Source organism: Thermobia domestica, chromosome 9 (genome assembly GCF_964235325.1).
Source record: "Thermobia domestica chromosome 9, izTheDome1.hap1.1, whole genome shotgun sequence".
NCBI lineage: Eukaryota > Metazoa > Arthropoda > Insecta > Zygentoma > Lepismatidae > Thermobia > Thermobia domestica.
In genome coordinates this window covers 264,695,773-264,721,443 of record NC_137462.1, presented here as the reverse complement: position 1 = coordinate 264,721,443, position 25,671 = coordinate 264,695,773, and the positions used below count along the sequence as shown (strand labels likewise).

At 36.7% G+C, this 25,671-nt stretch overlaps 1 protein-coding gene across 2 annotated transcripts in view; it reads right to left on the bottom strand.

Annotated features, from left to right (window-relative positions):
- LOC145660674 (uncharacterized) overlaps positions 1–22,573 on the bottom strand; it is a 103,559-nt gene extending 80,986 nt beyond the window's left edge. For both annotated transcript variants that reach the window (XM_081726008.1, XM_081726009.1), the window contains exon 1: positions 22,543–22,573. In XM_081726008.1, coding sequence (XP_081582134.1) covers positions 22,543–22,557 — 15 coding nt within the window. In that variant the 5' untranslated portion in view covers positions 22,558–22,573. The remainder of the gene's footprint in view (positions 1–22,542) is intronic.
- Positions 22,574–25,671: the final 3,098 nt, after the last annotated feature.

The window sequence follows — 25,671 nt, the reverse complement described above, 5'->3', positions numbered from 1 at the left end:
CCTTATTTCTCAACTTGTCTCGTCTCGTGGCCAACACTAGCGGAGACGGTTACTTTAGTAAATTAGTGAGTGTATCAATATGGTTATTTAACCTTGAAAACATATTATATCAAACTAATACTAATCGTAAGAAAGATACACACATTTAAAGAAAAGTATCCAATATAACTTTCCAGTACTATTGCAGTACTCTCATCAGACACAAGAATACTTTTCTCTTCAGATACAAATATTCTTATGCCAATTCAAGATACAGGTGTAGTATCGGAATACAGAGGTTGTTCAGCCTACGTTTGGCCGATTTCGTTCCTTCCCCCTCCCAGGCAGAATGGACTCACCCGACATGGCTCGTGGCGTCCTGCAGTGTTGTGCAGTAGCTTCCTGGGAACGGAGTTGTTTTTCCGCGCGGACGACAATAACTCACAAAACAAGACCATTGTTGTGAGTGTTGTGTTTAATTTGTTTCCAAGTATGTGGGTTTCCGCTCTGTGACCAAAATGCCGCCCAAACTAAGCCGATTTTGGGAAGGCTATGTTTCGGCTCGTTATGACGCCCACTTTAGTGCTTCTGCTATTAGAAAACAGTGCAAGAAGAATGGTTGCAACATCAGTTTAAGTGGAATAAAATATGTTATTAAAAAGTACAAGGGCAACGGAGTTCCACCACTTGGATCACCAACGAAGTTGCCTAGGAAGCGGGAATGCATCAAGGTCACCTCCACCATGCAGAGCAAACTTCGCAAAATGGCAATGCAAGAAAATCCGCCAACACAAAGCTGTATGGCTAACCGTCTTGACGTGTCTTTGGGGACTGTGAGCCGGACCTTACACCATCAACTCAAGCTGGAAAAAGTCATGAAAGCTCGCGGCCATCTTCTCACGGATGTCCACCAAAAGGAACGAAAGTGTAACGCCCGGAAGCTGTACGAACGGCATCTGGCAAAATAAAGGTGGATGTACGTCGTAACGCTCGATGAAGCATGGATTTACCTTTCCGACTACGGCAAACCGAGAGCCATCATGTACCGACAGAAAGGCGCCAAGAACTTCAGAAGGTGGGTCCGTGTCTGTAAAGAATCCTTCCCCAAAGGGTTCATGGTCGTTACTGGCTACTGTTACCGAGGTAAACTGAAGATTCGTAGGGTGGCGAAGAACTGCAAAATAAATTCGCAGTATTTTCAGGAGCAGATCATGCGGCCGATCTACGAGCATGAGATCACATGGACAAGGATTCATCATATACTTCACGATCGTCCCTCGCATTCTACAAGGAGAGGCAAGTGGTATACAGGTGATACATTTCAATGAGGTACCTGTTAAATCTCCAGATGCAAGTCCTATGGACTCTTGTGTATTTGGATTGCTGAAGCGGGCTTTGGGAAAACGGCGTGTGACAACTGTGGAAGGACATTGGAAAGCTGTGCAAAGGGAATGGGACAAGATTCCCCTCCCAGTTCTTCAGAGAAACCTATTACAGTGGAAATTACGCTGTCGGGCTATTGTTAGAAACCAAGGGAAACACATCGAGTACTTACGGACCTGGCACCATGGATTCTTCTAAATTTTTAGGTAAATCGAAATTGGCCAAATGTAGACTGAACAACATCTGTATTCCACTGTGTATTGGTTTTAGTTAAGTATGTATATTTTGTTTACGATTAGTATTAGTTTATGTAAATGGATTAAAACTTTTTCTATGTACAAGGTACTGAGACAAGTTCGTTACGTTGCGCGTTATAGTTAGTTACATTACATCAACTAATTATGTAATTAAGTTCAAACAAATGCTTTTAATGAAAATTTACGGAAGAATCTGTTTAAGTAACTACTAAGTCTTCGTTCTCTTGTACCAAAAATAAAGTAGTGCCCAGAAAACACTCTTTGATAAGAGAACTAATACTAATTAACTTGATGGCCTATGGAACCTAAAGGTTCAATATCACATTCACAAAAGCTCTTCATTGGCTTTGTCCTCGACCAATTGAATCCAGTTTCTACTTTGTATTTCTGTTTCTCGAGATCCTTCTTAACATTGTCCTCAGATCTGTGCATATGTCTTTCTATTAGTCTTTTTCTTTTGAATATCTTCCAGTTAAAATTTTGAAAGCGTTCCTATTTTCTTCCATTCTGGCTATATGGCCTGTCCACCTGATCCTCATCAAATTAATGACCGTAACAGTGGCGTATTTAATTTACGATTTTGTTTCTGGAGGGGCTTTGCTAACTTTCGGGGGGGGTGGCTTTGCCTGAAAATGTGAAAATTCTGTAAGATATTTCATATACTTTACTATAGTAAGTAAAATTTCGGGGGGGCTTAAGCCCGGAAGCCCCCCTAAATACGCCACTGGACCGTAACAATGTTACATGATAAACATAAATTACGTAGTACTTCGTTATACGTATGATGAAAATCGACTGGAAGCCTTCGAAATGTGGGTGTGGAGAAGAATGGAAAGAATTAGTTGGGTCGAGCGGAAAACGAATGAGAGAGTGTTAGAAATGGTGGGTGAGAAAAGAACACTTTTAGATATTATTAGGAAGAGGAAGAGAAACTGGTTGGGACATTGCCTAAGAAGAGATTGTATCATGAGGGACGTCCTAGAGGGTATGGTGTCGGGAAAGAGAGGGAGGGGGCGAAGGAGACTACAATTAATGGATGATATAAAAACAGAAAGATCATACGCGAAGACGAAAAGGTTAGCGGAGGACCGTGGAGCATGGAAGCTTCTCAGCTGCGGCAAGTGACCTGCCAATAAAGGCAGAATACCTATGATGATGATGATGATGATCGTTATACGATATTTCAGCCATTCACCATTCAAGATCCTCTTGGGTCCGAATATTTTCCTCAGGATTTTATTCTCAATTACTTTTAGACTCTTCTTTCCTGAACGTAAGTGATCATGTTTCGCAACAGTACTTCTTGCAAGCCCATCTTCTTGCAAGCCCCAAAATCTTCTTGCAAGCCCATCTTTCGAGGACAAAAAATTTTACCATTACCTTGTGCGTATCTATATAAAGTTATCTTGTTTACCGTAAGTAACAAACACTTATTTATTGAAAACAGTAACGTCCATAAATACAATACTCGATTCGTTAATAATTTGCATGTTATCCCCCAAAATTTCTCGTTTTTTCAAAAAAGTGTATATATTAACTGTACAAAAATTTTCAATAAGTTACCTGACTTTCTAAAACAAAACAAATCATATTCTATGTTTAAATCGGATCTTCACGAGTTCTTAGTAGATAAATGTTACTACTCGGTAAATGAGTTTTTTGAAGATAATGTATAAATGTTTTTTTTTCTTTGTTAATTATATTATGATTGTATAAGCTTATAAAAGTCATAGTTATGTATGTATTATTTTATCTAAGTTTTTTCTATACCATATATGTAATTATTTTGTAATGTTTTGACAACTGTATGCGTGCTCGAGAATACTCTCATTTGTATGCAAAACAGGCAAATAAATAAATAAATAAATAAATACAACACAAGAGGTTTATAATTATAGTTGTATATACAGGGTGACCCAAAAGTAGGTATACATCCCTGCATTAATCAAATATAACATTCTAGCTTATGGGTTTATTTGTCACGGCTGTTCTGAGCTTAAGATATAAGTAAAAAGGCTTTAAGAACAAATAATAAAGAAACTAAGTCTACCTGATGATAACAATAAGAAATTATATAAAAGGCAATGAGTTGATTAGCGAATCATAAGGGTTTGAACTGAATAATAACGCAAATTATCTGCTTTTAGTCGGCATTCAATTTCTTCATAAATATTGTTGCCAATAGTCTCTGCAGAAAATAGACTAAATGACCTTCAGAAAAAAGGTTTTTTACGCAAAAAATGGCTAGATTTTGAACTGCTTACCTATAACCCACATTGTAGATTTTAAACCCCTCTTTTGTGTGTAGGATTATAAGTGATTTGTGGTAAAATTTGAAATGTTGAATTTTATTCGCTGAAGACTAACAAGCAACATACATGACTTTAAATTGCAATAAAGGCCATCAAAAACTCATCTCATTTGCGAAAATCAACAGCCGTATTATCAATTGAATTGAAATAACTCATCACTGATGACGTCGCAGTTAGCTGAGGCGCTGGAATTGGAAGCACCATCGCTGGATTGTGGATTGGTTGTGTTTGTGTAAACTGCCATTGTCCCAATTTTCAGTAATACTTCTTTCGGCAGGTCATAGTCCTTACAAACATTCTTATTTCTCCGTACACCCACATGAATAACCATGATTGCATGGAGAGTTTTCAAGCTAATTATATATCCTATTTGTTTCCTTTAATCTCTGTAGCTTGAAAAACCGAACAGTTTACTAAATTTGTAGCAGAAAAATGTTATTCTCCCTATGAAATGCGAAATTTAAAATAATTAAAAGTAGCAAATGGGGCCGTTACGGGAGCACATTAAAATTCTTTCTGAGTCGATATTGTTAAGTAAACTCTTTCCAGCATTAGAAAAAAGTAGACATAAACAAAGCGAAATGTATTACTCCGCGGCTCACACGTGCTTCGGCAGCCTGAGACGTGAACAGCAAGATCGTCTGCTAGCTTACTGTCGTCGCATAATTTCCACAATGTTAATTCTATAGTTGGTTGGTGAATAATTGACGCACTGACACTATATTGGAAATATGTATTTTCTTAAATACTTATACTTACGAGTTTACCGCTGTTCCTGTGTCCTCTTTCGTGTTTTATAACACGAGACGAAAATGGATTATTGTCACATATCGTCGCCACGAAACTCTGCATTCTGCTATAATTTTAAATGAGTGGGGTAGGCGCGCGAACGCATACGCATGCGCAGTAAATACTACATATCCAAATACGCGTGAAGTTGAAATAAAGCTACATCTGTTGTTAAATATTATATATATTGCGTTTATTATCACAAAATGCCGAATAAATTCAGATATCTTTATTTGAAATTATTATTTTAGTAGGGATTATATTGCGGTAGGATACTAGTGCAGTGAGTCCAACAACCAATCACTGGTCATCGACCCACTGGTAGTCAGGTGGGTTTGTTTACATCTACTTTTTTCTAAGGCTGGAAAGAGCTATAGTTGCAAATCTGTGGGTGGAGAGAGAGAAGAAGAATGAAAAACAAGTGTTTGTTGCATAATAAAACACCATCTATCTAGGGAAATCAATTAATACGATCCCTATATATAGTGACAAATAGGCTAATTTTTAAAAATTACACCTTATTTTCAAATAAAAAGTACTTTTAGAATTAATTTAAGGGCTAATAAAAAGCCAAAAATAGCAAAAGAGTTTCATAAAATAAGCTATATTTAAGGCTATAAGCATTTCGTATATTTGTATGGCTAAGTGCCTCTAAAATAGACTAGAACTAGCCAAAAATAGGCTAAATTGACATCGCTATTGATAAACATGGTTTATTCTGTTAACATTGATACTAGATAGAAAATAACAGAGGAAAAAATGAAATCTTAAATTTTACGTCCCACGGTTATGCCGGCTAGGCTAAAGGAGACAGTGATGATGAGAAATGAATGAAATGGTGGAATGAAAAAGTGGGAGGAAACTGAAGAACCCCGAGAAAATCCACGCACACGGCATTTGTCCACCATAAAGCTGACTTGGCGCGAACTGGGATCGAACCAAGGACCTCATTCACCAGACGTGAACGCTCTACCGCTGAGCCACCGCGACCCCAAGATATCAAAGAATATACACTTTGTTGAAAGTGTAACCTGATATTTAAATGCATTGCGGTAGTGTTACTTGATATTGTGTATTACTTGGTTTTACGTACTATTTGATATTTTAACGTATTACGATATTTTCCAGTATTGCTGTCACGACAAATTTCCATGTACGTATTTAATTTCTTCTGGATATATTTTCTACTACTAAACTCATATCGCTGCAGACGTTTAATAAAACATCTACATTCTTTCTGTTGTCCTCATATATATAATCTCCAGTCAGATTAACGTCTTTGTTTTATAAAGTATTGTGATTTAATCTTATGTATAAATTACATAGTAACATTTGAAAACTGATCTAATTACCACAGTAATCAAAGTACAAACACTGAAAACCTCACACAGATATTCTTTGCCTTAAATTCATATTTCTTAAATTGACTGAAAATGCAGACCCTGTTTACACAATATCCAGTTCTGTCTGGAAATTAATCAATTAATTAATTACCTCGACTAGCTTAAAATTAATTAATTGAACAACTAATTAGAGTTTAGCACTCAGGTAATATGAAACGAGAATCTACAGTTGCACGTGAGATCAGAAACACTTGTGCTTCTAACGGGAATCCCTGGAGCTTTAGTTAAAGACGGGAAAGCTAAGTTAAGTACATCTATCAAACAAGTTCTGTCAGGCATTTTTTTTTTAAAGAATCTATATTACGTCACTAATGTATAGTATTGTCCACGGTATAAGACGAGACGAGAAGTAATATTATTTCTCGTATCGCAGGGGTGGATACAGGGGGGACGATCGGGGAAACTTTCTTATTGTATATGTAAATAAAACCCATCTCAGAGTTTGAAGCTCTTAAAAGTAGCTCTAAGTAGCAGTATTACAACCGCCCCCCCCCCCAGGAAGTCCGTCCTGGATCCGTCCCTGTCGTATCAAGTCATAAACTTTGTAGAAGTCGGCTTGTCTCCATTCTCGAAAAATTTCTCGCTTAATTTTGTAAATTTATGTACAAAATTTATGCCGATATTTTTCTTAATTTCGTTTACAGTTATCAGAAATCTTGCGCATAACGAGAAGTCCATGAAGGCTATGTTAAAACAGCATTTAAACCATTTAAATATCTTGGTGTTACGTTTGATGCTAAGTTAACGTTTGACAATCACATTGTAAATATAACAAGTGAAGCATTCAAGCTATTAGGATTCATAATTAGAACGGGAAAAGAATTTAAGAACTGTTCAACATTACAGAAGTTGTACAATGCATATGTTCGTTCAAAGTTAGAGTATGCTTCTACTATTTGAAATCCGATTCACATAAAACATCGTAAGCAATTAGAAAGAATACAGATATATATATTTTTTTAATTTCTAACATATAAAGAAACTCACATTTATCCTGCATTTGACAGCTGTAAAACCATACTTGCTAACTTTAATCTTCCTACACTAGAACAAAGGCAACATATGATTGATTTATTATTCATTCAAAAAGTAACGCAAAATATTTTGGATTGTCCTGATTTAGTTTCATTATTGAATTTTCATGTCCCCACATTAAAAGTACGTAGAAACGCTAGTCTTTATTACTGCAAAAAATCAAGAACTAATATAATGATGAAATCACCAATCTGAAGGACAACAGCTTTGTATAATAGAATGTGTTCAAATAACAATGAATTTGATATATGTGATATGTCGCCTAAGACATTTAGAAATGCCATTATCATGAGTTATCAAGAGTTGTGAACTCCAGTTATGTTATCAACAGTTATGAACATGTAATTGCGTAATTTACAACACTGTAATTGGGTTATAGCCTGTCGTGTTGACAATAAATAAATAAATAAATACATTTGCTATTAGAGTGTATTATGTAATAAATTGCTTATCTTTAAACGTTGATAAATGCTCTTCATTGTGTTCAGTCGATTACTTTATGCATTTCTAGTTTTTATGCTATGAACATGTTACACTAAAACAATTTGGGGGCACGGTGGCTTAGTGGTAGAGAGCTTACCTCTGGTGCGTGGGGTCCCAAGTTCGGTCCTCGGCAAAGTAAGTTTGTGGTGGACAACATCGTGTCCGTGGGTATCCTCCCACACTTTCATTCCACCAATTCTTCCATCATCATTCAGTTGTCTTAATCATCATTGACCCTTAGACTAAAGAGCATAATCGTTGGAGGTTAAACTGGAAGATTTCATTTCAGAACACTGTTTGTGATCTACAGTGGCGTATTTACGATTTTGTTTCGGGAGGGGCTTTGCTAACTTTTGGGGGGGGCTTTGCCTGAAAATGTGAAAATTCTGCAAGATATTTCATATACTTTACTATAGTAAGATTTCGGGGGTGTGTGCTTAAGCCCGAAAGCCCCCCCCCTAAATACGCCACTGGTGATCTAAAATTTAGGTGAGCTACTGTTACTCACGAGATTATAGAAATTCTCCGTCTCGTCTCAAATTTGAACATATATTTCTTGTCTTGAAAATAATACGAGAATCGAGGCACAAAAATTTCTGGCAACACTACTAACCTATTACAAGTAACATTTGTTATACAGGTAGTTATTCAAGCAAAGGTCAGTGACGAAGCTACTAAATGTAAATGATCTTAATATGTGTTCGCATTAAAGTAATATCTACTTCTAAACTTCCTCAGTGATTGATCTCCAATACTGTCACCTGATCCTCCTAAATTCATGATAAAGATTGATTGAAAGTTGCTTTCTGCTATGAATTACATAGATTCTAGGCTTCCAAACAATGCGATGCAGAAGTATAGGAAATCATATACTTGTAGAACGGCTGATCTATCAATCTGTGTCGATAGTCACGACAACAAAAAACACTAAAGAGCCCTTCCGTGGCTAAGCGGTTAGCGTACGCGCCTTTGGCGTGGGAGACCAGGGTTCGATTCCCGGCGGGAGCTTATGTGGTTCGGATTCCATGTTAAATCTGTAGGTTCACGTCTCATATAGCCTCACTACTGAAAGAGAAGTTAAAATCAACTCAACTCAAAAAACACTAAGACACTTCTCAAGCCATGGTCCGCAAACTACAAAACACCCTCGAAGCATGGCCTTGAAAAACGGACAAAAATATGGTGTTCAATTGGGTTGTATTTTACACATTATAATTGAGAATCTCAAACAATATATTACACCAGGAGTGCACCAAGGGGGGTCCACTGGATACGGAATCCCTAAAATGTTCTAACGCAACATACATTTGTGTAGTACAATAAAACTACACTTGATTAACGGAAATTATTTAATAATGAAAATCGGATTTAACACTTCAACTGTACCCTTTCTCTTATAAAAACAATTGAGTCTACAATTTTTTCTTAAAATATAGCTGGGAGTATTATACAAAGATTTATCGTCTTTTTCGGGTGAAGAATAATTAACGTTCAATACTACATATACGTAGTGACTCGTAGTATTGTACTATCCCCCCCTCCTTAAAGCTTGAACCTCTCCCAACAAAAAATTGCTCAGTGTGAACCTGTATTACACAATTTAACAAAATAAATATTATACAAATTCTAATAGCTTATTTAATGGCGGAAGTCTAGTTCCATAGTTTGTGCTTTAAGTTTCATTCCTACAAAAAGTGAAAACAACAGAAGAGAGTGAAAAATGGTTTTCTGATATGGATTTCAGCGATCCAATAACACGTTCCGTCTCCGATCTAATTCATTCTATTGAAACCGGAAATGATTAATCCATGACTTGTGGTTTAATCTATATAGGTATATAACAATGAAAGTTACTATGTTTATGATTTGATAAATCTTGAACCACCAGACCGATCTCAATTAAATTTTCAACATATATGAGTTGAGTTTGAGTTTAACGTCCCGTTCAGCAGCGAGGCTATATGAGACGCGGACCTACTGATTAACGTGGAATCCGAACCACATGAGCTCCCACCAGAAATCGAACCCAAATCTCCCACACCAAAGGCGCTTACGCTAACCGCTTAGCCACGAAGGAACTCTTCAACATAGATGAGTTTTGGAACTAGAATGGTTCTTATAATTTCGCTTTGATGGTACAACTTGAGGAAGAGGGAGGATAATATATTTATATAAATGCTCGAAAGTGGCCAATGTCGAATCCAAAGTTTCCGATGTCGCAGAGATGAACAGTGACATTTCTCATGCCGTTTAAATCCAAATTCAGCCCTGCAACTTAGGGATGTGGATGGGGATATATATATGATGCATAATGACCGATATCAGTACTGAATCCACAGATTTCCTGGTCATTGAGGTGAACTGTGACACTTCCGATGCCATTTAAATCCAAATTCAGCCCCGCAACTCGGGTAGAAGGAGGGGACATATGTAAAAATGACCGAAAATGATCTATATTGGTGTTACTTACATCCATAGTTTTCGGGGTCGCTGAGATGAACAGTGATACTTCCGATGCCGTTTAAATGCAAATTCAATCCTGCAACTTGGGAGACGGAATGTACAAAATGATCGAAAATGACCCAGATTAGTGTCGAATTCATAATTTTTGGCATCCCTAAGTTAGTGGCGGATCTAGAAAGTAAAAACTGGGGCAGCCGGACCCCAGACTGATAGATGTATCTTGAGTTTACTACAAACATTCAAAAGTATATAAATAACAGCTTAAATTATTTTTGTCTATCAAAAAACTGAGGGACCTAGGTCCTCCGGCCCTGGGTTAGATCCGCCACTGCCGTAAGTTGATTAGTGACAGTTTTGTGTGCCCTTTATGTCTAAAACGAAAAGTGTTCTCACCGTACGAAGAACGACATTCTGCTAGTATTGGATATCAATAGTTTCGTCTACCGTAATTTCACAATCCGAAACATAACCTACTTGTCTTTACAAATTTTTAGTTGCTAATATTCTTAAATAACTCATATTTCGCGCCTACCTAAAATTTTATTTCAACGTCTTGCTCATGTTTTCGCCTTCCCTGACCGTTGTACAACTTACATAGCGTGCCACGATACGTTTTCCGAAGACAAGATTAACCCTAAAATGCATTTGAAGCCAATTGGCATCATAGTGAGTCAATAAGAATAACAATAATAATTATATTCTTAAAATGTGTATATTAGCGAATAGCGCACGCTGATGCCATGTAGCACCAATGGAGTAAAGCTTTCTACCACAGAGTTTTCGTCTAGTGGCCTAGGTCGAACAGAGTGTCAGAAAGCATATAGAAAGCACAAAACGTGCACATTTGTTACTTGTAAATTGTTTCACAAAATCTATTTTTTTTTTGTTCTCTTAACATTAAAAAAAAATTGTTTTACAATCTTTCATGCCACATGTTTTCTGCTGATATTGACACTAAACTCTGTTCTCACTAGTGTAATACAATCATGACATTTATCCTGTAACTTGATACCCCAGAAGCAAATACTTAAAAATTCATGTAATTGGATATTATTTAAATTTATCTACGTGATGCGTATAGAAAGGAAGAAGAAAACTTATTTCAACGCGACGAAAATTAATTCGTGCAATAAAGAGTTAATAAGCAAATACTAATGGGAACACTAGTTTTAACATTAACAAACAATAATAGTTGTCTTCTTTTGTCACGGAGGCCCGGGATCGATTCATGGTGGCAGTTCATGTGATTCAGTTCCGATGTTAGGCTGCAGGTCCATGTCTCAAGTAGCCTTGGTGGCAAAGGAAGACGAACTGGAATCAACCAAATTGAGAATTTTATGCCTTAAAAAATAGAGAAAGAGAAAAAATTGCAGTTCTGACCTGTTTTCTGTCATTTCCTTTTAGAATTTTCTTGTGACATGTTTTTCTTTTTCTTTCTTAACAAAAAGAAAAAAATACTTCCGTTCTTTATGGTTCATCTATTTTTGATATCATTAACTTCTGTAGCTATTCTTTGATGTTATGAGTACCGTCTTAGTCAATATAAGAACATTATACTTTTGCACAAAATCTTACAGAGATGCTCTTTGTTTTAAATTCTTCTTTGAATCAAAGTCTAGGCTTTCGTTACGAAAGATGCTTTCAGATTTACAAGGGAACGTATTTCCCAAATAAAGTTCTCATAAAAGAAGATACCTAAATTATTGCTAAAGTAAGGAAAAGTTAAAAAATAATAATAAAACCGGAGAAAATTCTAAGAAATATGAATCTCTCATTAGTATTAAGAGCAAAACATTTGAAAATAGTCTCTGTGAGTACTGGGGAGAGAATAAGGAAAAGTTCAATACATCTTTATTAGTAGTGGGTAGTGGGCCAAAAAAAGAAAAAAAAAGGTTTCGGTTTTTACAAAAACCGCAACCAGTTTTGTGAGAACTTTCAAGAACCGGGTCAATTTTCTGTTGAAAACAGGTTTCGTTTTAAAACTCGATTCGGTTTTGTAACGAACTTTTCATTTCTTCGTAAACTTGTTTGGAAATAAGCAGTACAATATTAAGAAAGGGTACCAGCTTCTAAGACAATCGCGTTGATTTCAGTATTTAAAAAAAAAGAGAGAGAGAGAGAGAGAGAGAAAAGTAAAACCGGTTTCGGTGAAAACCCGAACCGCTCTTATTTGCAAACGTAAACAGGTTTTAGTGAAAAATCGAACATGTTTTGAAAAACCAAAACCAGTTTCGTTGAAAAACCAAACCGGTTTTTAGAGGAATCAAAATGTCCGTTTTTCAGGTTTTCTAGAAATGTGTTTTTTTTTCTTTTAAATTAAAAATAACAGTTTTATCCATCCCAAATGTTTCTTCAGAGGTAACAAACGTCATGGTAGCACATTACACTAGTTAACAAATTTAAACTTTTTGTTTGTTACATGAGAAAAATCACCTGATCTTAAAGGAACGTTTTGCGCTGAATTCGAGTATGCACTCGGTTTCTCTCCATCACGTACAGTTTTCCCGTAACAGAGGGATTTTCGTATACCTAAGTATACCTTGATTTATATTTAATAAACCCTAAAAGTTTCGTAAAAATCGCTTTGTTCTTTCTAGAGAAATAAATATATTTGTATGTATACTGTGTGCACTGTTTATTGCACCTGATAGTAATGCTTTCAGATCTCCTGAGTTGGGGTAAAAACGATTTGCTTTATTACTACAAACGCAGACATAAAAATGAATATTTACAATAGTCAACAACACACTTGTATTGCTCTCTGTAAATTAGAAACGTGTATAAAAATAGAATGTACTTCCAACGTATATTTTTTTTAAACGTACAGTATATGTATATCTTAATACATATATATACAATTCTCCAAGTTTTTTCGTTTTGTTCATGAAATGGTTATCAATATTTGTTATCAAATGTAACAGAATGCAAAAGAAAGAAAGAATGGAATACAGACTCATTGTTGACAACAATGAACTAATGCAGTCTGAATTTTCCACTACGGTATCGTTTCCCCCCTCCCCCCGCGCATTTCTTTCTTTCTTGTGTTCTTGACACCTGGTGAGGGAGTTTTGTACATTTTTATATTGACGTGTGGTTTAACACTACTTCACTTTCAAAGTTGTCTTTGCTGCTAAGAGTGCTTTCATGTTTGATCTTAACGGCATTATACCCAACTAAGACCAGAAGTTTAGTTTGTGATCAGTACAATGGCGTCAAGAGGACGGCGTTCGTGTGTTAACTCACCAAATAGTTTTTGTTATGTGTGTGGCCAGTTTGTAGTTAAAGGACAGTGTAGATCCATTACGCCATCGGTGAAACTAGCATATTATATATATTTCGGATGTCGTGTGGGAGATCAGGACAAAACTTGGGCACCCAACATAATTTGTGCGTCGTGCTACGTCACTTTACTTGCATGAGCCAAAGGGAAACGGAGGTTCATGAAATTTGCTGTACCAATGGTGTGGAGAGAACCCACCAACCATCTGGATGATTGTTATTTTTGTCTCACAGTAGTTAAGGGACATTCTAAAAAAAGCAAATACACAATAAGTTATCCCAACGTTAAATCCGCAATTAGACCTATTCCGCACGGGGATGAACTTCCACTTCCCGAGCCCCCTACCAACTGGGAAGAGATATGGCCAAAAGACTCTGATGATGATCATGACCTTGATGAACCATCGACAACAACATGTACATCCAAGGATCCAACGTTCATCCCTGACTGTGTTCGCGAGCCACATTTCATCCGGCAATGTGAACTTAATGACCTAGTCCGTGATTTGCACCTGACAAAACAAGAGGCGGAACTTCTGGGATCAAGGCTCCAGCAGTGGAACTTATTGGATGCAGAAACGAACATATCAGTGTACAGGAAAAGGCATGTTCAATTTTCAAGCTATTTCTCAATGCAAGATAATGTGTGCGTATGTACGGATATAAATGGGTTGATGGCGGAGCTAGGAATTCCTTACGTTCCAGAAGAATGGAGGTTATTTATCGACGCGTCAAAGGTCAGCCTTAAAGCTGTCCTTTTACATAATGGAAATAAAAAACCTTCTATACCACTTGCGCACTCAGTGAAGATTAAGGAATCCTATGACACCATATCAACTTTGCTAAATCTTATAAATTACAAGGACCATTGTTGGCAAATATGTTGCGATCTCAAGGTAGTTGGTATTTTATTAGGACTGCAGTGCGGTTACACGAAGTACCAATGTTTTTTATGTTTATGGAATAGCCGAGCTGATGACAAACATTATGAAGTGAAGGAATGGGAACCTAGAGTGAATTACGTACCTGGAGAATGCAACGTCAAATACGCTCCTTTGGTAGATCCTAATAAGATATTACTACCGCCACTTCATATCAAGTTAGGACTTATGAAAAACTTTGTCAAAGCCATGGACACATCTGGTGAAGGTTTCAAGTATTTGCGAGATAAGTTCCCTAACCTGAGTGATGCTAAGATTTCAGCGGGAGTGTTTATTGGTCCCCAAATTAGGAAATTAATGCTTGATGATAGCTTTGACAGCAAGTTAAACAGTGCTGAGCTAGCTGCCTGGACAGCATTTAAGTGTGTTGTGCGCAACTTTCTGGGCAATAACAAAGCTGAGAGTTACACAGAAATCGTACAGGACATGATACAGAAATACAAAGAGTTGGGTTGTAGGATGTCTTTAAAAATCCACTTTTTGCACTCCCACCTCAGCTTCTTTCCTGCTAACCTAGGTGCTCTCAGCGACGAACAGGGGGAAAGATTCCACCAAGATATAATGGCAATGGAGAAAAGGTACCAGGGACGATGGGATCCTTCAATGATGGGGGACTATTGTTAGGATCTTGTTAAGGAATGCAACATTTCTTACAAAAGAAGGAAGTAGTGTACGTTTTTGTAACCCAATGGAAGTTTCATATATTGTGATAGTTTTGATTGTCTTTTCATGACCTTTTGGTACATTTGTATTATGGTTTATTGTAAATTGTCACACTTGTAAATTATATTGTATTATATTTTATATATGTGTTTGTTGTAATAAAGCAAAACGTTTTACCTCAACTTAAGAGATCTGAAAGCATTACTATAAGGTGCAATAAACAGTACACACAGTATACATACAAACATATTTATTTCTCTAGAAAGAATAAAGCGATTATTACGAAACTTGGAGGGTTTGTTAAATATGAATCAAAGTATACTTAGGTATAATTTCTATGTTAGTATATGCAAGGGAACAAGATCTTGGGGGTGTAAAATAAACGAAAAGGGAAATTTTTGAGGGATTTTCTCGAAAATCTATCTGTTACGGGAAAATCGTATGTGATGGAGAAAAACCGAGTGCATATTCGAATTCAGCGCAAAAAGTTCCTTTAAGAACAGGTATTTCCTTTTATGTAACAAAACCTTTGTTAACTAGTGTTATTTTAATGATATGCGTGAATTGAATGCAGATAAAGACGGAACGCTACCGTTTTTTAGTCACAAAATAAGCAGCACCTTTAAAATTCAAGAAGAAAAGACACAAGTGGACGAATATAATCTGCTAAATTCTTCATCTAGACCCTATTACTATTATAAGTTGTATACAGTGGCGTATTTAGGGGGTGGCTTCCGGGCTTAAGACCCCCCCGAAATCTTACTTAGTATAGTAAAGTAAATGAAATATTTGCAGAATTTTCACATTTCCAGGCAAAGCCCCTCCCGAAACAAAATCGTAAATACGCCACTGGTTGTATATATAGGCCTATATGTCAATGTTTGGAATACGTTGGTTAATGTTAGGAAAGAACAAGTAGCAATAGATTAAAATCCGCTGCTTAAACGTGTATGTTTTTGCACATAAATAGATCAACAAAATTACTTCCAGTAAAATCAATTATTAGGAACAAATTATATACTTTTTAGGGCCATAAAAATCGTTTTCCTCTGGATTTTTCAAAAATTACGCATGAGGAATTACCCTTAAGTTGGTCATTTTGTTCAGCTCGATATTAGGTCTTATGCTTCTACAATATTTTGTTCTTAACCAAACATTAAAGTTAAAGAGTTACTCATATTATAATTTTAGGCTACTATTTTATTAATCACACCAGGTTATCATAAAATAAGTATCGCTGTTGTTCAGAGAACTCTGAAGATGTAACCACTTGACAGAATGCAACCAAACTTGGTAGGACTATATTTGAGAACATGCAGAAGCGATTGGTGTAGAAAATAAAATTAGTTCCAATTTTCGCCACCAGAGGTAATTGTGGCGCTGTACAACACCAAGTAAGTACAGCGTGGAAGAAGAACGACACTAGTGATGCTAAATGATAAGAAAGGCTGTAATTACCTCTTCTGTGAGTCTCGTGACATTGATTACTAATGCTATTAATACTCCGTGGTCAGTTTGATATACGGAGGGAAGGGTTTTTCGAGCTGATGCGTCCCTTTAAAGTTCTTGGATATCTTACAGAAACGAAGTTAAATGTTAGTGTTTCCTGTGCTCATAAATTGAAAGCTCTCCCCAAAATTCCAGGAAAAGATTAGTGTCAAATCTCTCCTCCATAAGCTATTGTGTTTCTGTTCAGTGTTAAGTACGGTAAGTGTGGTATGGAAGACAAATGATATTACTGGTGTTCAATGAAAAGCTGTAATTATGCCCCGCGTGCGACGTGTGGCATTGATTTGTACTATTAATAACCCCGTAGTGTAGTGATATTATGGGTGATGATGGTGATGTGGGGTTCTGTCCAAAGGTAGGTTTTTGACGTGAAGATCCCTGGGCAAGAAAAACCCTTGGTGACTAGTACAGTATGAGATGAAGATGACGTTTTAAGGACGGAGACCTATATGTTAACATGAATCCGACTCACGTGTGTCTTTACCGGAAATCGAATCCAAGACCCCTTGATCATAAGGCAAAGAGTGTGGGAAGAAAAAAGAAGCTAACATCAAGATCACCATCAATTCACTTCGGGCACATAGTGGCGCTCAGACTCGTATCACTGAAACACGTGCAGGCGTCAGTAAGCACCTGGAGAGGTAATTACAGCCTTTCTTATCATTTAGCATCATTAGTGTTGTTTTTCTTCCACACTGCACTTACTTGGTGTTGTACAGCGCCACAATTACCTCTGGTGGCAAAAATTGGAACTAATTTTACTTTCTACACCAATCGCTTCAGCATGTTCCCAAATATACTCCTACCAAGTTTGGTTGCATTCTGCCGAGTGGTTACGTCTTCAGGGTTCTATGAACAGCGATACTTATTTTATGATAACCTGGTACTTGGGAGCTTAGTGGCTCAGTGGTGGTAGGAAAGCGCTCAACCTCTGGTGCATGGGGTCCCTGGTTCGATCCCCGACCAAGTAAGTTTGTGGTGGTCAACATCGTATCCGTTGGTTTTCTCGGAGTTCTCTTCCACATTCTCATTCTACCAATTTTTCCATCATCAATCATTTGCCTTAATCGTCCGTCTCCCTTAACGTAACAGGCAAAATCGTGGGACGTTAAACTAAAAGATTTGTGTCATTAACCACGCTTGCTTGTGTCATTATGGAAAGAATAAAGGGGTTTCTACTTTGATAGCACTATGGTCATGAAGAAGAAAATACTTCAAGTGATGTTGTGCATTGTTGCACCGAACGATTCTCTATCTCACTAATTTCAACCCAAACTATATGAGCAAATCTCTAATCTACTACAAAATATACACAATATCCTTTTTTTAAAAAATCTGAGTATTTTTTAAATAAATATTCAGGAAACTATGTTATATAAAATTGGAAAGAACAAACTCCTTCGTTATTGGCCCATTTCTATTGCAAGAAATTGAGATGATTCGAGATTCTCAGAAAACAAGTTAGACTATATTCGACAAAAAATGTACTTATATACGAATGTTTTTACAAAATTTTTATATAAATCTTCGGGGGAGGGGAGTTAAGTGCAGTGACGGATTTAGAAGATAAAAAACTGGGGACGAGGGCAGCCAGACTATGACAGGTAAATCATGATTTTACCATAAACTTTCTAAAAAAAGAACTGCAGGTGCCTAGACCCTCCGTTCCCAGGCTGGAACCGCCACTGACTAAATGAGTGCTGTTATTTAATTGATAACTGCAAGATTGGGAATTATGTGAAAACTTCAATATTATGACATTCACTCTTTCGTTCTTGATTGATTTTAAATACAAGTAGTGGGAATGATTGTGGAGCTTCCATAAGTCACGAGTATATGCCATTTATAATGAAAAGCTAACATTTTACAGAAGAGTATATTGGATCATATTTTTAATCTAAGGAAGGGTAATCAATAACATATTATGAGGATCATTTAACGATCGTTCTTGATTGGCTTTAATCGTAAGCAAAGGAAATTGCAGGAAAGAGTCAAAGAAAATAATCATAATATTGTACCAAAACGAACAATCCTTATATGAATTATAGTGGGACTACAAATTTAGGAGGGGGGACTACAAATTTAGGAGGGGACAATGCCATTACTTTATTCTTTACTGATTTTACTATATGAAGAACCGGCGATTGTCAAGTATTAAAAAAAATTACGACATATGACAACAGAATCGATCAATTACAACGGAAATTATAGTGGAACTTATTTTTAAAATTGCAGAGGAAATGAATAATATCCCACAGGAGTGGGCTGAATATACCGCTTATTCTGGACTAATTTTAATCCCAAGCACTGGAGATTAGGTAAAACAGTAGAAGAAACTGCATATTATATTACATCAAAACCGAATGAGTTGTAGACATTATATTGTGAAACTCGAAAAAAAAAATCGGACGTAGGGGTAGAAGGTAAACCCACTTCTTTATTGGATCAAGAGATCCAATATATTTATTTTAAGGGGCCGCAGTGGCTCAGTGGTAGAGCGTTCACCTCTTGTGCTTGGGGTTCCAGGTTCGATCCCAGCCCCCGCCACGTGAAATTTCTGGTGGACAAACACCGTGTGAGTGGGCTTTCTCGGGGTTATCCCGTTTCCTCCCACTTTCTTCATTCCAAAATTTCACTCATTTCTCATCATCACCGTCTCCTTTAGCCTTATTGGCATAACCGTGGGACGTAAAACACAAAGATTTCATTTCCAATATATTTCAATAAAAATTTTTCTTGTTCGCGTTATATCTGGAGAACTACATACAAGGTATCTAGACCCACATTATATCACTTAACTCAGTATGATGTGCTTTCGATAGAAAATACAAAAACTCGATTTAGGGACTGTTCAAGAATTTTGTGGCCCCTGATCCAAAAACTAATTATTGGGCAGGATCGCAATCTGTTGATGCATTTTTGTGGATCATTTCTAAAATTCTTTTGCTTTATTGATTTTAACTCCTAATGAGGAATTAATTGGAAACCTTAAAGAAACAGATCAACATATTACTCCAAAATCAAACATTTCTTTAAATAAAAATTATCGTGGAACATTTTTGAAATTAATGTGTGGTGGTGGGGAGAATTTGCACGTGCACTTTCATTATTGGCATATGTTAACCCTAAGGTGTGGGAACATTCACAATGAAAAAGGAAATATACATTAAGATATGTCACAATTGAAAAATAAAATAACTTTTTATGTGGTTTAGTACTTGTCTTGCATGTATGACATGTGTAAACTTGTAGCGTTGTATGGGCTTCAATTCTTTTGCACTGGATGGATTGTAGTCTCAAACAATTGGACTGTTTCTGTTAGTGGAAGGAAGGAATATGCCAAGTTCATTAAAATCGGATGAGTTTTACAAGAGTTATTGTGAAACAGAAGAACGGACAAACACATAAATGCCAATCTAGTCGAACAGTAGAAGCTTTGCGAACTGTCGCTTCAATAACAGTAGAATCCTGTTTACTTTTTTGGATTAGTGAAAGAAATGTACCTCTAGCTATAGTTGAACTTGCAAATACGTGCAAGGGCGCCCATGTTGTAGTTTCCGTGGGGGCAAGTATATGCGACTTTTTAAATGTAGTCTCAAATTTTGCGGTAACTATTCTAAAAAAATCTATTGGGTTTTCGTCCTTCCGAAGTACAATTTTGTCTAGTGAGGGGCGAGCGCCCCTCCTTGCCCTCCCCTGATGGGCGCCCTTGAATACGTGTGTCGAAAATAGCCACACGTGTCATGAAACTAAGGGTAAATTTTGAGTGTATGCTTGTTCAAAAATCCTGTACGACTATGTACCCTTAAAAGGCTGTATTTTCACAACTACATTAGGCAATTTAGTGTTTTGCATTGAAGCAAGAATCAACAATAGACAAAAATTTAGGGATGCGCACGAGTCGAGTCGAGGCAGAATTTTCCTGAGAAAATTCGAGTCGAGACACAGCTCTTCCAATAGAAAAATATACGTTTTTCGAGTCGAGACATCACTTTTACAGTACATTTTCGAGACGAGACAGCCTCAAATCTTGTCTCGTGCGCATCCCTACAAAAATTCCTATATCTGCCAGTTAATTCCGCTCGTGGGTGAAGTTGATTGATTTATTGATTTGTATTTATTTGTATTGATTGATTGATTGTTTTTTTCTATATTGTATTGATGCTATATAGAAGGAGACTTACAGGTTAAAGTGGGGTCTGAACAAGTGTACTTGCATCCGATGCTATCCCAGTTGGATTTGAATCTGGGATCTCTTGTACTAAAGACACGTGTGTTTGCCACTACATTAGAATGGAAGAATTTTGTGGATAATAGATCATGGCTTCTTTTTCTTCAAAAAAGTGAATTACCAGAATTTTTTTTAGAAAGACTGTACTAGTATAATTCTTATTACAAGCAGTTGATTAATTGATTTGTTTGTCGACGTTTAGCGCGGTACTGAGGTTATATGAGATGTAGAAATAGAATTTAAGTTGGAATCCGAATCACCGTAATGTGTTCAATGCTTTCCGACAAGGAATTGAACTCGGGACCGCGCACACTAAAAGAGTGTGCACTGGCCACTAGACCAGCATGATTGATTAGTGTTTAACATCTATTTGTAGCACCAAAGTTGTATGAGACAGTCCTACAAGTTAATTTGTTATCCAGCTCATGCGCTCGCATAGAAAATCGAACCTAGGTTCTCCGCAGTAAAGGTCAAGAATACTAGACGTTTAACAATTAAGAAATCTTTACAAGCAGTGGCGTATTGGGCTGAAGGATCCCCCCCCCTTAGAAATAAATTTGTTAATTTTTCGCATTCGTACAACAATAATCTTTCTTACCATTTCTAACAATTTCATTGACTTTGTTCAGAAATAATACTGTATTTGTCCAATTTCATTCCATGTAAGAACTGCATTCTTTTTTTCTCTCTCTCTTTCGTCCATTCTACTCTTTTGTTTCTTTTTCTTAGTTGTTACTTTCGTTTCTCCTGTCATACTTTCGACAGTTGTTAGTTGTGATTCAAGTCGGCCATCGTCAGTAACATCAAAACTAAGAGGAGCTGATAAGCGAAACTGGTGTTCCACACCAACTTGCACGGATATCAACATAACGGGACTTCAGTTATTATAACAAACGAATATTTACATCGTTCAGTTATAAAGAAAGATAAATGTTTGAATTAAGGAAAATCAAGAGGAGGGAATAAGTAGCCCTGGAAATCAGGTAAGCCAAGAAGATGCTTCCTTTTCTTCTATGAATAGAATAAAAGGCTAGATTCATTGCTGAATTTTTGTGTGTATCGTATCACATAAGATTCACCAATCTGCAATTCTTGCCATTAAAACTGCAATCAGTATATTTCAGCTTCGACTTGTATCAAAATTTTCTTCCAGGTGAAAACGTACACAGATAAGACTGAATATTTCCATTTTTTCTAAAATGAAATCAGTTAAGTTGAAATGAGATTACAAATGTTCAACCTGCTTTTGCAGAAGTGTCATTTCAGATTTGGCTGGGAGGGGTGGGGGGTAAGATCCTCTACCGACATACGAGTTACACGTTTTTTGTAGTATATTAGTAGACAATCGACTAAAATATATTTAATTCTCAAACACAGGTGGGCAATTGCGCGGATTCTTCCCCGTGTTGTGCATACCCCTCCCCCGAAACAAAATCCTAAATACGCCACTGTTTACAAGTATTGATTGTTTTCATTCACTCAACTGAAATAATTTCGCTTCAGTAATACTTCTTTTAGTTTGCTCACTTGTTTCACACAACAAAAATTGTTTAGCTGTTAAATGCTTAAACGAAATTTTAAAATTTACCATTAATAATGGCATGATATTTTTCACAGAAGAAAATTGGCTTTTTGAACAGCCATCACCTATTGATAATATTTTCCAATCATGAACAGCAAACATAGCTACTGTACAACACATACATTTAGAAATAAATCACAATTTGAGAAAAACAAATCCAAATTAATGCACTTGGCTAAAAGGCAGTACTCACATACCAAATTCACTCTCTTAACAGAAAAGAAATTACACACCTTTAGAACAAACATAACTGGCACCCCGATCTTACGAGATCCACAATCACTATAGCAGCCATTGTTCCCACACATGTGCTTTATATATGAACATGCATAATGTGATTAAGGTGAGAGAAAACCTGATTATGGATGTAAGGGGAAGACATAAAGTCAGAAAAACGATCTCCGTCAACCCGTAATGGGAGTTGGAAACTGTGAGAAACTAATCGTGTTGCAATACACTCTCTTTGTATAGTCGACTTATTCTGGTCTCAAGCATATTTCTCTTACCGTTACCCACAACTCACCGTTACCTACTCAAGCGACAAATTAGTTCACATTTTATGAATTCAGTTCTTTTAAAATAACATTTCACAATATTGATGGTTAATATTGATATCTGGAAAATCTCTACATGTCTTCCAAGTTTCTCAAAAGCACAATTACACACATATGTCCCCCCTGAGCACTCTAAGGATACACACCTTCTAGAATATTATGATATGAGTTGTTACCGATACATGTAAACAACGATGAGAAAATAAACATGTAAATAATTTAATGACTTTTCCGGGTGTTAAACACGCGTGTTAAAATTATATATATTCCTTTTCGTTACGCTATATATATTTTTTTCTTTTTTAAAAAGAATAAGTTTAGTTAAGTATATTGCGTGAAAATGAGTAGGTAAACAGGTGATTCCAGGGACTATGTTACAGACTTCATTTAAATTTATGATATTTTATTGTCTGATCCCACACTTTATCTTCAACATCATGTTAAATAATGTTTAATCCTCCGACCTAAGTAAAGAAAAAGTCAAAAGTAATAACGTAACGAATAACATTTATAATATAGTATTCCTTATTTTTTTCATGCTACGCTAGCATATACAAAGTGTTAATTAACTATATCAGGGTTTCTCAACCTCGGGGTCCCGAGAGGGTTACATGGAGGTCGTGAAGATAGGTGGAAGAGATAAATATAATTAGGATCTAATACTAGAAAATATTTTGAATCTTGTTCTGATAGGCATATTTTTATTTTTATACATACTGTTAAGAACAACAACGAAAAAAGGTCTATTAAACATTTTCAACAGGTGCACAGTTCTTTTTCAAAATCAATTTAAATGAAAGGTGTACGATATTAAACTAATGAGAACTGCATATTGAAATACAATTAAATTGAAAGCTAATGAGATACGTGAGCGGGCCCGGACTGGCCCAAGTGGCTAGGCTGCGATTGCCGCCCAGCCAGAGGCCAAATCAAACGGGGACCAAATGAAAATTTTAGTAAAGAGAGAAGGCCAGGAGAAAGAAATGTGGAAAACGTGTAATATATAATAAGTAATAAATATTGTTGTAAACAGTTACGATGGCAATCTCCATACATCAAGCTCCTTGAGTGTTTCATTAAAATTTTAGGATTATGATTTTAGGACTTTTGATATCTCTGGGCTGTCGGCATTGATGGCCATTTAAGCCCGTCACGTTTGAGGGATGACGTCCCTCGGCGAACACACTATCCGGGGAAAGGCAAGGAAGGAAGCGACCCTTGACCTACATATATATTAGGTAAGATCCCGGCATTTGCCTGGTGTGAATGAGGAAAACCTCAACCAGGATGGCTGACCTGAAAAAGCTTCTTACATTTTTTCACAGAGTGCAAAATTAAATTGATTTTCAAGAAACAACAGGGGAGAAATATGCCCGCATTAGTACGAAAATTGCCAAAACAACTCAAGTTAAGGAGTGTCATAAACCCGAAGTTCATTGAACTCTGCCTTAGCCGGTTCCAAACCTGTGTTGGGAAAGAAGAAGGGTGTTTTTAAGGAGATAAACCAAAGTAATATGTCATGCTTCATTCACGAATTGAATATTGGAATTGTTTTCTGTGTCCTAAATAAGAATTGTAACAAAACTGTCCGTTGGTAAATAATAAGGGCGCTGTAGCTGGGATCTCCTGAGATTACTCCGAGGTTACCACCAAGTTACTCCTTTGTGTTCATAACAAATTTGATTAGTCAGGTAGCACGTTAATCAAATTTGATTAGTCAGGTAGCATGTTACGGACTGAAGGACAATGCAGCTAGCATCAATGGACGAGGAACTGTAATTTAAAGCAATCAGCTGTAGTGAGAAACACAAGTTATGACAGGTCTATGACCAATTACTAAGAATGTATGCCCACAATTGTGTCTTTTCTTTCTCCTTCTCCTGTCAGAAGCCCTGTCAGATACTTTCAACAATCAGAATAAATGGAAAATGGGAGAAACTTTTAGTAACGGGGACCTAATTGGTTGACGGACACTGACCTATCAGTGACCAGCAACTGGCTAGCCAGCAGAGAAGGACGGCTGTCTAGATACTGGCCACGATTCAAAGATAATGTGGGGCATTTATGATTGACAGTTCTGGAAGGTAAGTCCATACAAACTTGAATTCATGTGTCCGTAGTGTATTACTTTCCATTGACGTTTCAACCGAAGCAAATCCTATTGAATAACAAAAGATCCCGACAGTATTCCATTTGCTGCTTTACAACATATACTTGAGTAGCTTGCTCAATGCATGGTGTAGATTTCACTAATACTTTTATCTTGCTTTGTTAATCTGCCAGTTAGAAATCACTTCCGACTACTGAACTCTAGCTCTAATCCTCCTCAGAGTTCGGGACTCAGAATTTCTGCCTAATAGTGGACCCAATTTCGACCCTTGCGGAATTACCTCCAGTTGGGCATTTGGATTTCAGTCTTCGTTGTTCGCCTTTCAGTTGAGCTACGCAGTATCGTCAAATGCTAGAATCTATACATGAGGTAGTTTTGCCAGTTTACTGGATTTTATCTATCTTTCTGTTGTTCGTACTATTAGAAATAATCGCCGATTCTTTATCTTTAACTTATTACTTTTTGGTAAGTAATCTCTCGCGAGTGCTAGAAATCATTTATTAACATACTTAATAGCCTTGCATGCTCTTTGTAGAATAATCGCATGGGAACCTGCGATCTACATTGAGATGTGTACGGTGGATCGGGTGCTGTGACATTTCCGAGGCATTGCCAAAACACAACTTTCTGTTTCCTCTTTCCAGCGTCCGTTGTTGTTGGAAGCGTTTCTGATGTCCAAGAAATAACTACCCTTCCCA